Raw genomic sequence first — 12403 nt, forward strand, 5'->3', positions numbered from 1 at the left:
CCCGAACCTGCGGACTCAGGCCATCTGCTCACCCCGGCCTCCCAAGGCGCGGGATTCCAGGCTGAGCCGCCGAGCCCGGCTCCTACTGCGGCTTCAGCCACCCGGTCTGTGGTGCCGTCATGGCAGCCCTAGACCCACCCGGGGGCTGACTGCCGAGGCTCATCGCCACCACTCTTGGCGAGCTCAGGCACAGCCCTCTTTCTCCTTCTTCACAGGTTTCACACACGGTCTCCAACGGGGAACATGCTACCAGCCCAACACGGACACACCACACCCCGTCATCATCCGTGCACGCTACTGGCAGTCCTTACGCTCCTCAGCACAGTCAGGACATTCTGCTCGTCAGAAAGAAAAACAAAACAAAGCAAAACCCCAAACCCTACGTGTCTTCCGATTGTGTTTAACTCACACTTTGGGAACTGGCAGTCCAACATCACAAGTCATCAGGGAAATGTGAATTAAAACCGCAATGATATCTGATCTCACGCCAGTCCGAACGCTCCTAAGTAAAACGTCAAAAAACAAGAACAGCCGGCCAGACACAGAGAGAAGGGGACACCCACACACACTGAGGCAGGAGTGCAAGCGAGGCCGGCCTCTGGGGAAGGCAGGGTGAAGGCCCCTCAAGGGACCCGAGGCAGGTCTGCCATCAGTCCCGCAACCCCACCTCGGGACGGCCGTCCAAAGCACACAACTCGGTAAGCCGAGGAGATACTGACGCACGCACGTCTGTCGAAGCACCACTCACAAGAGCAGAAACATGGGTTCAGTCTAAGTGCCAATCAACCACGACTGGATAAAGAAAATGCGGCCTGTGCGCACACACACACACGCACACACACACACACCCACTCCACGGAACACCACTCAGCCATTAAAAAACAGAACGAACTCCTGTCTTTTGCAGCAGCGTGGATGGAACTGGAGGCCACCATCCAACGTGAAGCAACTCAGGAACTCAAATCAAACACCAAGTGTCCTCACAAGCGGGAACTAAGCTCTGGGTCCACAGAGGCACGGAGAGCGGCAGGAGGGACGCTGCAGACTCTGAGGGCGGGTGGGGGAGGGATAAAATCCCCCCTCGGGTACACCGGGCACCATGCGGGTGGTGGGCGCACTGGAAACCCAGACTGCACCGCGGTGTGATTCACCCGCGTAACCAGAAGACACCTGCATTCCCAAAGCTATTAAGATAGAAAACAACTGGCAGTTCTTCAAATTCTTTCTCCTCCTCTCTTCCCGTTTCTAATAAGTTGTACAGATGGCATCTCCGTGAAGCTTCTTCATGAATTGGGCTGTGAGCAATTTATTCTGTGAATTATTTTCCCCCCAAAACTGCAGCAGAGTAGGAATCTGGGTAAATAATTCCTGAGAAATGACTTTTGTCTCCATGTCATAAGCACCGCTCTCAAGAGTATGTATGTTCCTTTACTTGGTGCAGGAAGAAGTATCTGCCTTTATATGATTTTAATTAATCAGTACGCAGTATGGAATATGTATGAAATAACACATGGTTTTGTCGATTTTTAAAAATCAAATAGCAAGCCTCTACAACAAAATTCAGGACTGGTTAATATAATAAACATAACTAAAATATGGCTATCAAAATGTTGAAAGGAAATGAATGCTATAATCTAAAAACGGCTTTAGTCATCTCTTCATCCTCTGTTTGTGACTTACAGAAAATAATTATTGGCTTTTATATTCAGTGTGTGCTATGAGAACTTTGCATAATCACTTTTGTGAAATGAGCAATTAGAAATCCAAATAACATTTGAGATTAACTTTTGGCTTTACAAATATCCCAGTGTATTCTTTAGTGTTTCTGAAATTAACTTAAAAAATAATTTGGGCGCTTCATCATTCAGTGTAACAGTTATTATCAGGGATTCGTGGGAATTTACATTTGATTATTAAACACTGAAATAAGTGCTGCAGAAGGCAGGGACAATATGCACAGATAACAGTTTCCAAGCATGGTATACTTTAGGACTGGGATGCAATATTCTTTACCTTGGCAAGTGGACAGGATTTAAAAGATTTTTAAAAGCACCACTCAAGACCCACGTCCCCTCCGACAAGTATAAACGAGAGGAGGCGAGATCTCGCGGGCTTTCCTGGCTGATGTATGCCACTCAGACGTGCGGACATCCAGCTTGACACCCGGCAGTTCTCCAGTTAGGAGCACGCTGTGAGACGATGAACACTCATAAAACAGCTATGAAGCCTGAAGGGTGCCAGCATCAGGGTCCTGTCAATGTAAAATTACCAGTTGGGCTGAGGTATTTAAAACCTGGTGTTTGTTCCTTTACGTGGCACAGAGCTCAAAGCCACCCTCACACCCTTCCAAATGAGACACAGTCTTGACAGCTCAGCCTACCAACAAAAGTGGCCTGGCAGCAGAGGCCAGGTACACAGGCCACGTCGGTGCTGATATCACACAGAGGCTGGCGAGAGACAATGTCAGGAAGAGGGCCGGTGACAGCATGGCCAGCCACTCACGTCAAAATGACTCACGCAAGGCACACTGCGAGCTGTAAACTCTTCTGTCTGGTGGCAGGAAACACAGGGGAAGTGCCCAGAAACCCACCTCGTCTCGGATAGGACCTGTGGCATGAGGCTTTCATGTGATACAGGCAAATGATGCCCTTCCTGGAACACGGCTGCCTAGTAATGACAGTCCTCATCAGACAGCGGCCATGAGGACCGCGGTGGTGCCCTACCTGTGACACGACACCCTCTTCTTCCCCCACCCCGGCGTGGATCTTGCACACTCAACAGAGGGTGAGTCCAAGAGAGTTTATCTCATGAGAATGGCCAACGAAATGAGGAGGTGGTAGCCTAGGCCATGCTGGGCCACCTAGAGCACCTTGAGGAGGCTCGCTGCAGACGCCATCAGGGCATCTCACTGTCCTCAAATGCCAGTGCCGCCTGGTCACAAGACTTCAGGCTGCCCATGAAGGCACAGGGGAAGACAGCTCGATGGCCTGATTTGCCTGCTGGTGTCCACAGTAACCATCCGTCATGCCACTGTGGTTAGAATTCATATTCAAACATGTTGACTGTTTCCTATCTGAATGCAAAATGGTAAAACAAAAACAGGAAAAACATAAGAAGGACACTGGGGATTTATCAGCAAACCTGCCTCAGGTTAACCTCACATCCTTATGTCAACTAGAGTGATGTCCATTGGCGTGAACCTATAAAGTAACCTCTCAAGAACATTCAAGGGCTGCGCTGTTTTCGCTGTTTAAATAACCCACTCATCAGAAAGTGGCTAGGCCCAGTGACACTCGGCCCGACCCGGAAGCTGGTCCCTCCCCTCCTGTAAGTCACGTGGAGTTGACGGTGGTGAAGGTCTAGGGAGGCCTGAGCTCCAGGGTGGCGTTGCTGGGGTGGAGAGGCAGACGAGAGGGAGGCATGGCACCGCCCGCCCCATCGATGGACTCACCGTCCACGTAGGCCTCTCTGCGCAGGTGTCCCGGCTGGTGCTTTGGTTTCTTGGCTGGCCGGGCTTTCTGCACGATGGCGGCACTCATGTTGCTGTCTGTGGACACAGGGCTGGTGGGCCTGGGACACGGCGACGCGTGGAAATGTCGGCGGCCTGGGGAGACAGAGCCGCTGACCAGTGAACCTCCGTCACCGCAGCGACAGCACAGACAAACCAGAAAGCCGGAACAGACTCTTCAGCAAGTCTCCGGCGTTGTCACTCGCTTGGGCTACCCGCTGGAAAAAGCACTCACAGCATTTCCACTTTTCTTTTCGTTTTTTTAAACCACACTGCTTTTATTTTTATGAAAGATACCTATTTATTAAGGAGAAACATCCCAATTATTTTTGCCACAGAGCCTCACGGATATGTTATCCTTGAAAAGAAACAGGAATTACCTTTTTGCATCACATACCCAACGTCTGTTGCTTTCTCGAGAGGAAGGGCCAGAGTCCTCGAGACATTCGTGTTCACGGGTGAGCCAGGCCAACCCCATCCCTCTGTGAGGGCCTGTCTAGGGACTGCTTTGAAGGCAGACCCCCGATGTCCGCTGCATTCACAGGCATTTTCCCTTCGGTGCTCTGAACTGGATCTGGCTCACATACTTAGGCCGGCTGGAAACTGCTTGCCCCTCTTTTCTACCTCAAGGCATTGGCTGGCTCTGGGCACGTAGGGGGATCCTGCCAAGATTTCTGGTTTTGAAGCCAGGAGCGCTAGATGTTTTGGAGGGCCAGGAGTCTGACGCACCAGTGGGAACTGAACTCCTAATCAGACCCGGCAAGCCTCAGGTCTCAAGTCTGGCTGCCTCACACAGAGGCCATATTACCACAGGCACGGCACCATCCATCACAAGGGCACCGAGAGCGACTGCCCTTGCGGCTGACTTTCACTGCTGTGGTTTCCAGGAACCCGTCAGAAATCAGGAACTTTCTATCGTACCACAGGGCACTTCAGACCTAGGCAGTGTGGCTTTTGACTACAAACAGGAGAAGCCACGTGCAGTGAAGTCCATGCATGTAAAACAGCCGAGGGGAGCAGATGAGGTGGCTGGCACTAATGCAGCCACGTGGGAGGCCAGGCAAGTGGGTCACTGACTCTGCAACTTCTAGTCCCATGGCAACGCTGCCCCTCACGGGAAGAATGTTGCCACAGGCGGAGGCTGGCCGGGCACAGGTCACTGCAATCCTGAGCCCGGCGACGCCCAGAGTGCCCTCGAGTACGACACGAGAACATGCTGGCTATGATGGAGATGCCTACAATTCACAGATCATGGCCATGGCCAGGGAACCGGGGTCGAGACAGAACCCGTTCTTCACCTACCGTGCAGGGCCAGCCAGGCTCACAGACCCTGAGGCCTGGGGTCACCACAGGTGCATGTCAATGTCATTTCTACCTTTCATCGATGTGATGGACTGAAATGCACCCGTGATGCAATCGGAAAGCAGCGGTTTGAGACGTTTAGTTTCACTTATTGGTTTTACAGATTAGAAAATAAGGAGAAACAAAAGCTATATGTAAGGTTAGATGTTATTTGCTAAGGAAGATAATTAGGTTTCTGTACTTAGTTATGACGCTCAGCAGCTAAGGGGAAAAAAAGGAATACGTGGTTGGATTTCATAAAATACAGGCCTGGCTAGAATAGATACACATTCTACAAACAGGAGTTGAGAGATATGAGACATTTTTTTCCTGCCACAGATCCTTGACAAAAAATGTACAGAGTCGACTTTAGAACATGTTTTAAATTTTCTCTGAATATATTCTATATTGATAAAAAAAAAGTGGACAATAAATACCTGAAAAGAACATGGAAAGTCAGCAATATGACAGTTATTAAATGAGGAAAAATAAACAAAAATATCCATTACTCATTTGCCGTGATGATCTTTTCTTTCTCTGAAATGCATCTTTTTCTTGTTGACCACTTTATTTTATTTTATTTTATTTGTATTTTCTTACACACACACAAGGTAAATAAATGTGTATATATATATTTTCATTCTATGAAAATAAAATTACATGAGAAATATATGCTTAAAATTTTGAGTTATTTCCCAGGGTTGGGAAGAGGAAGCGATACATAAAAACACGTTAAGACTTAAGGATGGATATTTGGCAATTAAAGTCAGGCCACTGGCATTATAAAGGGAAAACAGAAAAATAATACATTAAGTATTTGGATGAACTTGCTCTCCCAAATGTTCAAACTGTTTATGTATGGAGCATGTATGCTGAAATGCGTGCACATCACACACATCTCTATATCATCTCAGTAACTTGATATTCTGATTCGATAGGAATGGGGTTGAGGAGAAACCGCCATTTTCAGGTCCCATGTGGATCCCATGTGGATACGTGTTTCTCCTTGGGAATTTCTACCTAGGGGAAGAGCTCTATCACAGTGAATCTGATTTTGGTGACTTTCTGCATTAAACTATTATAGCATACAGAAAAACAAACTTAACTGGCTACACGTACAGCACAAATGGTGTCAATTTGTATGTGTATGTATTTATATATTCGCTGTGACTATCCTAGCCATGAGCACCTCTGGGTAGCTTCCTATCACGTTACATAAGATTTAGTAAATAAACCTTGGGAGATTCTAAAAGTCTCATCAAGAAAAAGGGATAACCCAACGAAGCTGAATTTTAGACCTTGGTTTCCTTGGGCAGCCAATTAAAAAAAAGACAAGCAAAGAGAGAAAGCAGAAAAATACTATACCAACCTTGGATTAACGTGCTCGCCCCATTACAAGATTAAAGGAGCTTAAGTACAAAACATCTATGCTTGGAAACATATGCACATCTTTGTATATTCACCATTGAATTAATATTCTAATTGGTTGATTACTTCTAATGAGTTGTAAAGCAGCTGCACCCCAGGCAGGATGCTAGGCCGAGGTGGGAACCGCCCACCCTGATCACATGTGGCTTTCAACCCCCCTTGCGGGACGCCAGGCCTAGGAGAGAAATGCCTGCTCTGGCCACACGGGGCCTTCTCCACCCCTCATGGGACACCGGGCCTAGGAGGGAACCGCTCACCCCGGCCACACAGGGGCCACTCACCAGCGTCCTGCACCTGCCGTCGCGCCACCTTGAGGCCTGCGTACTCCGCGGCCGCGGCCACCGCCTGGGCAAAGTCGGCGTCGGTGAAGAAGGAGCCATCCGAGGAGCTGACGCTGGAACGCCCGCTGGAGACGTTGTCCTCCTCGGAGGCCGAGCCCCAGCCGTTGATCATGGAGCCGGTGACGGAGCTCTCCAGGTCCCCCACGCTCGAGGCGGGGGTCTGCTCCAGGCCACGCAGCAGGAGCCGACGGGTCTGCATCTTGGCCACCTCCACGTCGGCCTCGTCCTCCTCCTCCTCCGGCGCGTCCGTGTCCATGTCTGACACCAGCGGGCCCGAGATGTAGCCGTAGGTGTGCGGCGGGGAGACGGGCCGTGGTGGAGGAGGGGGGCTCACGGGCTGCCGTCTGCGGGGAGACAGGCAACGGCGGCTCAGAACTTGGGACACCAAAGGCCACAGCGGCCCGGAAAAGCGCGCGTTGCTGCGGCCTGCGCTCCTGTTGAGCTCGCTTACTCAGTCGGCCAACAACTGGAAACCAAAGCGTGTCTAAGCAGGACGGGGCGTCACCGCCTCACAGCCGGGGCTTCCCCAGCTACCTCTTGGTGGAAACGCCGTCAGCGTCACTGCGGCCTGCTGTGCAGACATCTGGATTACGTGCGGTTTAAAAAGGACGCGCATGCTGACTTGGAAAGCACGCGTGTGCACTCGCCCTAAAGCGCTTCAAATACACTGACACTCTGTCACCTACTCCTGAAGACAACCAACATCGGTCCTGGACAGCAGGTCCCTCACACATCCACTCGCTCCCCTTCTTCAGCCGCTCTCTTTCAAGCAGACGAAATCATTCATCTTGACTGAGACAGGGAAATTCCTTAAGCTTCTTAAAACTTTCAGTTCAGCATATGACATAATTTTCTTTAGATCTTACCCTATTAAAAAATGGTGGTGGTAGCTGGGCACAGCGGCTCACACCTGTAATCCCAGCACTTTGGGAGGCGGAGGCAAGAGGATTGCCTGAGTCCAGGGATTCAACATCAGCCTGGGCCTCATGGTGAGATCTTGTCTCTACAGTAAGTCGACAAATGAGCTAGATGTGCTGGTGTGTGCCTGCAGTTCCAGCTACTTGGAAGGCTGAGGCAGGAGGATCGCTTGAGCCCAGCAGGTCGAGGCTGTGGTGGCTGTGAGTGTGCTACTGCACCCCAGCCTGGGTGACAGTGAGGGGAAAAAAAAAGGTGGTGGGAGCCAGGGCAATCTTTCTCTGATTTACTCACAAGTCTTACTAAAGGCTACCAGGAACTTTATACTCCACTGCTTTTACTGTTATTCTGTCTTTTGAACAAAATGATGGGAGACATTTTTTCTGACGTCCTAGAATTAGGGAAGAGCCCATCTGAGGATCAAGTGAAGTGGGAGCCCACGATCCAAGTTCACAACGTCCAGCACCTGGTCCAACCCTCTCTCCACAGACAGAAGAGCCACAGCCAGACGCCCCCCCGCTTCTAGGCCCCTAACAACATGGCCCAGGGTCAAGTTCACGGTGTCCAACACCTGACCCGGCCCTCTCTCCACAGACTGAAAAGGCAAAGTCAGGAGACCCCCTTCCAGATACCCAATGCCATGGCCCACAATCCAAGTTCATGGTGTCTAGCACCTGGTCCAACCCTCTGCCCCCGACAGAAGAGCCACAGTCCGAAGCCCTCCTTCTAGACCCCAGCCCACGTGAGGGGGAGGCAGCTGAGGATTCTGCTGGAAAGCCAGGAGCGTGGGAAGACGCTTTCCCCGTGGGAAGAGGCGGCCCAGAGCCAGCCCTGAGTCAGGAGTGCCTGCAGAAAAAGGAGACATGGGCCCCCGGCTGGAGCTGCTGGCTCAGTGACCGGCGTCATGTCTGAGAGGACAGGACGCGGGCTCTCAGGGGAGGTGAGAGAGCCCCTCCAATTCCCTCTCTGAGTAAGGAGGAGCCACTCGGCACAGCCTGCCCACCTCAGCACTAGTGTCGAAGGGCAGCCGCGAGGGGGGCGAGGGGGTCGAGGTGGTGACCCCCACGGCAGGGGAGGCGTGGCCTGAATGCCACCACCGCTGGCAGTGCACCTGAGGAGGTAGATACATCATTCAAGGCCGTAAACGCCTGGAGATGGGCCCAGGTCGAGGCTTCACCGAGGGCGAGTGGGTGCCTCTGACCCTGCTCCCCCACCCCATGGCACTCATGGAGCGAGACGGAACAGACACGTCTGGGGCTCCCTGCGGGGCCGACGGGCTTCCTGGATCCGGGCTTGCTCTGTTCTCTCCGGCCTCAGCACTCTACCCGAGGAGAGGGCGCCTGACGGGCAGGACACGCCCGCTCTCTCCGTGCCCCACGGCCACAGCCAGGCACATTCTGCAGAGGACGCTGAGAGCACCCCACGAAAGCTTGGACGTGAACAGAACCGAGGCGTAAAGGAAAAGCAAGCAAACCCAGCCAAGCGTTGAGGGTCTGGTCAGAAGGAGCTGAGGTCAGACCACGTGGGTCTGGCTGAGCTCTGCACCCTGGGGGGGCAAGCAAGCTCCACACAGCACAACCCCGCTTTCTGCTTTTTATCCCAATGAACTGAGACAATGCAGTAAACCTGCTTTGTTAATGTGGTAGAAAGACACTAAAAATACATGACTATTAAAACGCTACAATCAACTCATTTAATCACCACTTGTTTTGTAGCTAGGCATGTTTTATAAAGTTAACTCATTTAATTCTCACAACTTTTTGAGTTACTTCCTAAACTATTATTTTACAGGACTGGGCATGGTGGCTCATGCCTGTATTCCTAGTACTTTGGGAGGCCTAGGTGGGAGGCTTGCTTGGAGTTTGAAACTAGCCTGGGCAACATAGCAAGACCTCTTCTCTGCAAAAAATAAAAAATTAGCCAGGCATGGTGATGCATGACTATATCCCAGCTATTCAGGAGGCTGAGGCGGGAGGATCACCTGAGCCCAGGAGGTCAAGGCTGTGCTGAGCTATGATCATGCCACTGCCCTCCAGCCTGGGCGGCAGAGCAAGACTCCGACCCCTCAAAAAAAGAAAAACTGCTGTTTTCCAGAAGAGGATACTAAACATTGTAGGAATGAAAGACCTTGCCAAAGTTCCTCCAGCTAATATATGCCAAATGTAGAACTTAAACTCAAACTTTATCTCCGAAATGAAGACCCTCCTCACACACACATATTTATATGTAAACACATATTAGGTGTGTGTCTACACATAAACTAGGGGAGGTATGTGCCACATACGGATTAATTAAAAACCTAAGACATGAAAAGAAACACACTACACTGAAAATGTATATACATACACGTACACACACACGTGTGTATGTACATGCTATTAAGTGTGTGTAGATATAGATCACAGATACACACCTGCAGCATTCTCTAATATACTGCGTTATTTTTCATTTCTGGGTGGCTTTTAATGTGTCTGTGTGTGGCACTAGAAGAAATATGGAAAATGTGCCAAAGCTGAAGTTGTTTAAGATATTAAAATGGAAAATTGCTTCAACATGGAGTGTTCTCTGCGCAGAGGAGGAAACCTCTGTTTAGCTTGGGACGTGCCAAAATATCACGCTTGAAGTTAATGCTCAGCCTCTGCCAGCATGAGCATCTGAAAGGCCACAGGAGACTTCTTTTTTTTAAGGCACACAAGGCTTTTTGGCGCAAGGGGACTCTTCTGGCTGCCAATAAGAAGCTGCGAACGGCCGACTTTGTGGGGAGGGGTGTGTTTAGATGACCCCCATTCTGCAGACCCAAAATGTCTTCACGTTAAACAAGGGTGGCTTTTAGCAATCATCCCTTCTAAATGTGGAGGGAGACAAAAACTCACTCAAACCTTCTGTAAATAAGGCAAGCCCAGGGAATGTGTGATAAATACGGGCCGCCTGAAATATGTAATCTATTCTATTTGGAAACAAAAAGCTATCTCAAGACACCGCACTCAAGTGGGACTTGTCGCAAATGAACCTCAACCCTGTAGATTTCTCGCCTTGAGGAGTTTCCGCGTCTTCGGAAATAACATTCGAGTAATATGACGGCGAATCAAAACAGTCTGGGCTCCCGCAAAATGATGCTTCATAAACACATTCCAGAGAGATGAGGAACGATGCCATTAACTCAGGAAACCCGAAGTGTCTGCAGCTCACCACACAGCACTTGCCGGGAAGACGCACCTGAGGGTTGGCTCCAGCACTGGGCGAGCCTGGTTCTTTGTGTAGTCAGTATGGTCTCAATCTGTCTGTACTAACAAAATATCAGCACATTTCTCATCCCGTTACAGAGTATTTTTACCTCTCAAGAGATTTTTGCTAAATAGCAACTGCAGCGAATTTAATTGCGCCGGACGTTTTTTCAAACTATGTATGTGAATAAGTTCAATTTTATTATTATTTTTATTATTACTGTTATTATTATTATTATTGAGTCGGAGTCTCACTCTGTCGCCCAGGCTGGAGTGCAGTGACATGCTGCTCATGGCCACTGTAGCCTCGACCTGCTGGGCTCAGGCGATCCTTTCACCTCAGCCTTCCAACTAGATGGAACACTAGGCACACACCACCATGCCCAGATAATTTTTGTGATTTATTGTAGAGACGGGGTCTCACCAAGTTGTTCAGGCTGGTCTTGAACCCCCGGGCTCAGGCAATCTTCTCGCCTTGATCTCTCAAAGTGCTAGGATTACAAGCTGAGCCACCACGCCCAGCCTCAATTATATTATTTTTACAGTTACTGTCTGGAAACAAGAGAGGAAAGATCCCTTCATGCTGGTCACTCAGTTAACCCATTTTAGACAAACAATGGAATCCCCTAGAGCTCATTCGAATGCCAAGGCTGCAGGACGCAGTGAAGCAAGTCCTAATGTCCATGTAATCGACGCTGCAGTGCCATAACGGCGTTAGTTCAGTAACCCTTACTGATATGTGCTGCACTCTTGTATGTGTTTAAGCCAAGGCAATCACAAACAGGGGGTGCTCAGGGAAAGCCACCATGCCTTCTGCCCAAAGACGGGAGGATTCTCATTCGGGCACACTCCAAGCCATTGGTGGCCGGGCCACGGTGACACCGCCCTTGGCAAAGTGTCCGCAGCAGAGCGTTCCACTCCAGACACTCTTCTGAGACGGGCCCTGCAGTCCCGTCAGGGGGGCTGAGCTCTGCCCCACATCCGGATGGCCCTGTGACAGCGTCCCGGAAGAACGCAGCCAACATGGGAGCCACGCCACTCTGGGTGGCTCCGGCCCGCCTGGCAGCCTCCTCCCCCTGCCTGCTTGGACGCTGGCTGCCACGCAGCAGAGCCACCACCACGAGACCCTGTGTGGTGATCGACCCAGGAGGGCAGACTCCACGTGGAGACGGAGGCCGAGAAGCACAGAGCCATCAGGGCAGCTTAGAAGGAAGCTGGCTCAGAGGAGGCCTCCCAGGACCGCTGAGAGTCGGGGGGTGGGGGTCAAGCTGCCAGTTGGGCTCTCAGAGCCCCTGGCCCGCAGGTTGTGAACAAAATGAAACCGCTGTCTTAGACCGCCAGGCTTTGGAGATGCCTATCAGACCACAGTAGAGACAGGAGCTCAGACACAATGCAGGGGTCCAACGAAATGAGGCAGAGGGGCCCTGCGGGAAGGGCCACACGGTCCAGCAGAGACAGCAGGTCACGAGCGCATGGGGACGCCGCAGCGTGAACAAGCGCCTGGGCGGGGCACGTGCAGGTGCTGTGGGGACACCCAGAAAGGGCCCCAACGCATTGATGAGAGCATCGGCTGTTGGGTCTTGGCTCCAAGGGACACACGGTTGGCTCCAGAGGGAGGGGTGGTAGTGCTCCGTGGCCGCCACGGC

At 51.0% G+C, this 12403-nt stretch overlaps 1 protein-coding gene across 1 annotated transcript in view; it reads right to left on the reverse strand.

Moving 5' to 3' along the window:
- The window catches only part of ROBO1 (roundabout guidance receptor 1), a 145242-nt gene that overhangs the window by 9962 nt on the left and 122877 nt on the right, over positions 1-12403 (reverse strand). The window contains exons 30-32 of the mRNA XM_021718761.1: positions 6559-6962; positions 3724-3726; positions 3452-3604 (exon numbers count right to left, since the gene is read on the reverse strand). Of these exons, the coding sequence (XP_021574436.1) occupies positions 3452-3604; positions 3724-3726; positions 6559-6962 (560 nt within the window). The remainder of the gene's footprint in view (positions 1-3451; positions 3605-3723; positions 3727-6558; positions 6963-12403) is intronic.

The sequence above is a fragment of the Carlito syrichta genome, unplaced genomic scaffold (genome assembly GCF_000164805.1).
Source record: "Carlito syrichta isolate Samal-C Ts95f unplaced genomic scaffold, Tarsius_syrichta-2.0.1 Scaffold313410, whole genome shotgun sequence".
NCBI classification, from domain to species: domain Eukaryota; kingdom Metazoa; phylum Chordata; class Mammalia; order Primates; family Tarsiidae; genus Carlito; species Carlito syrichta.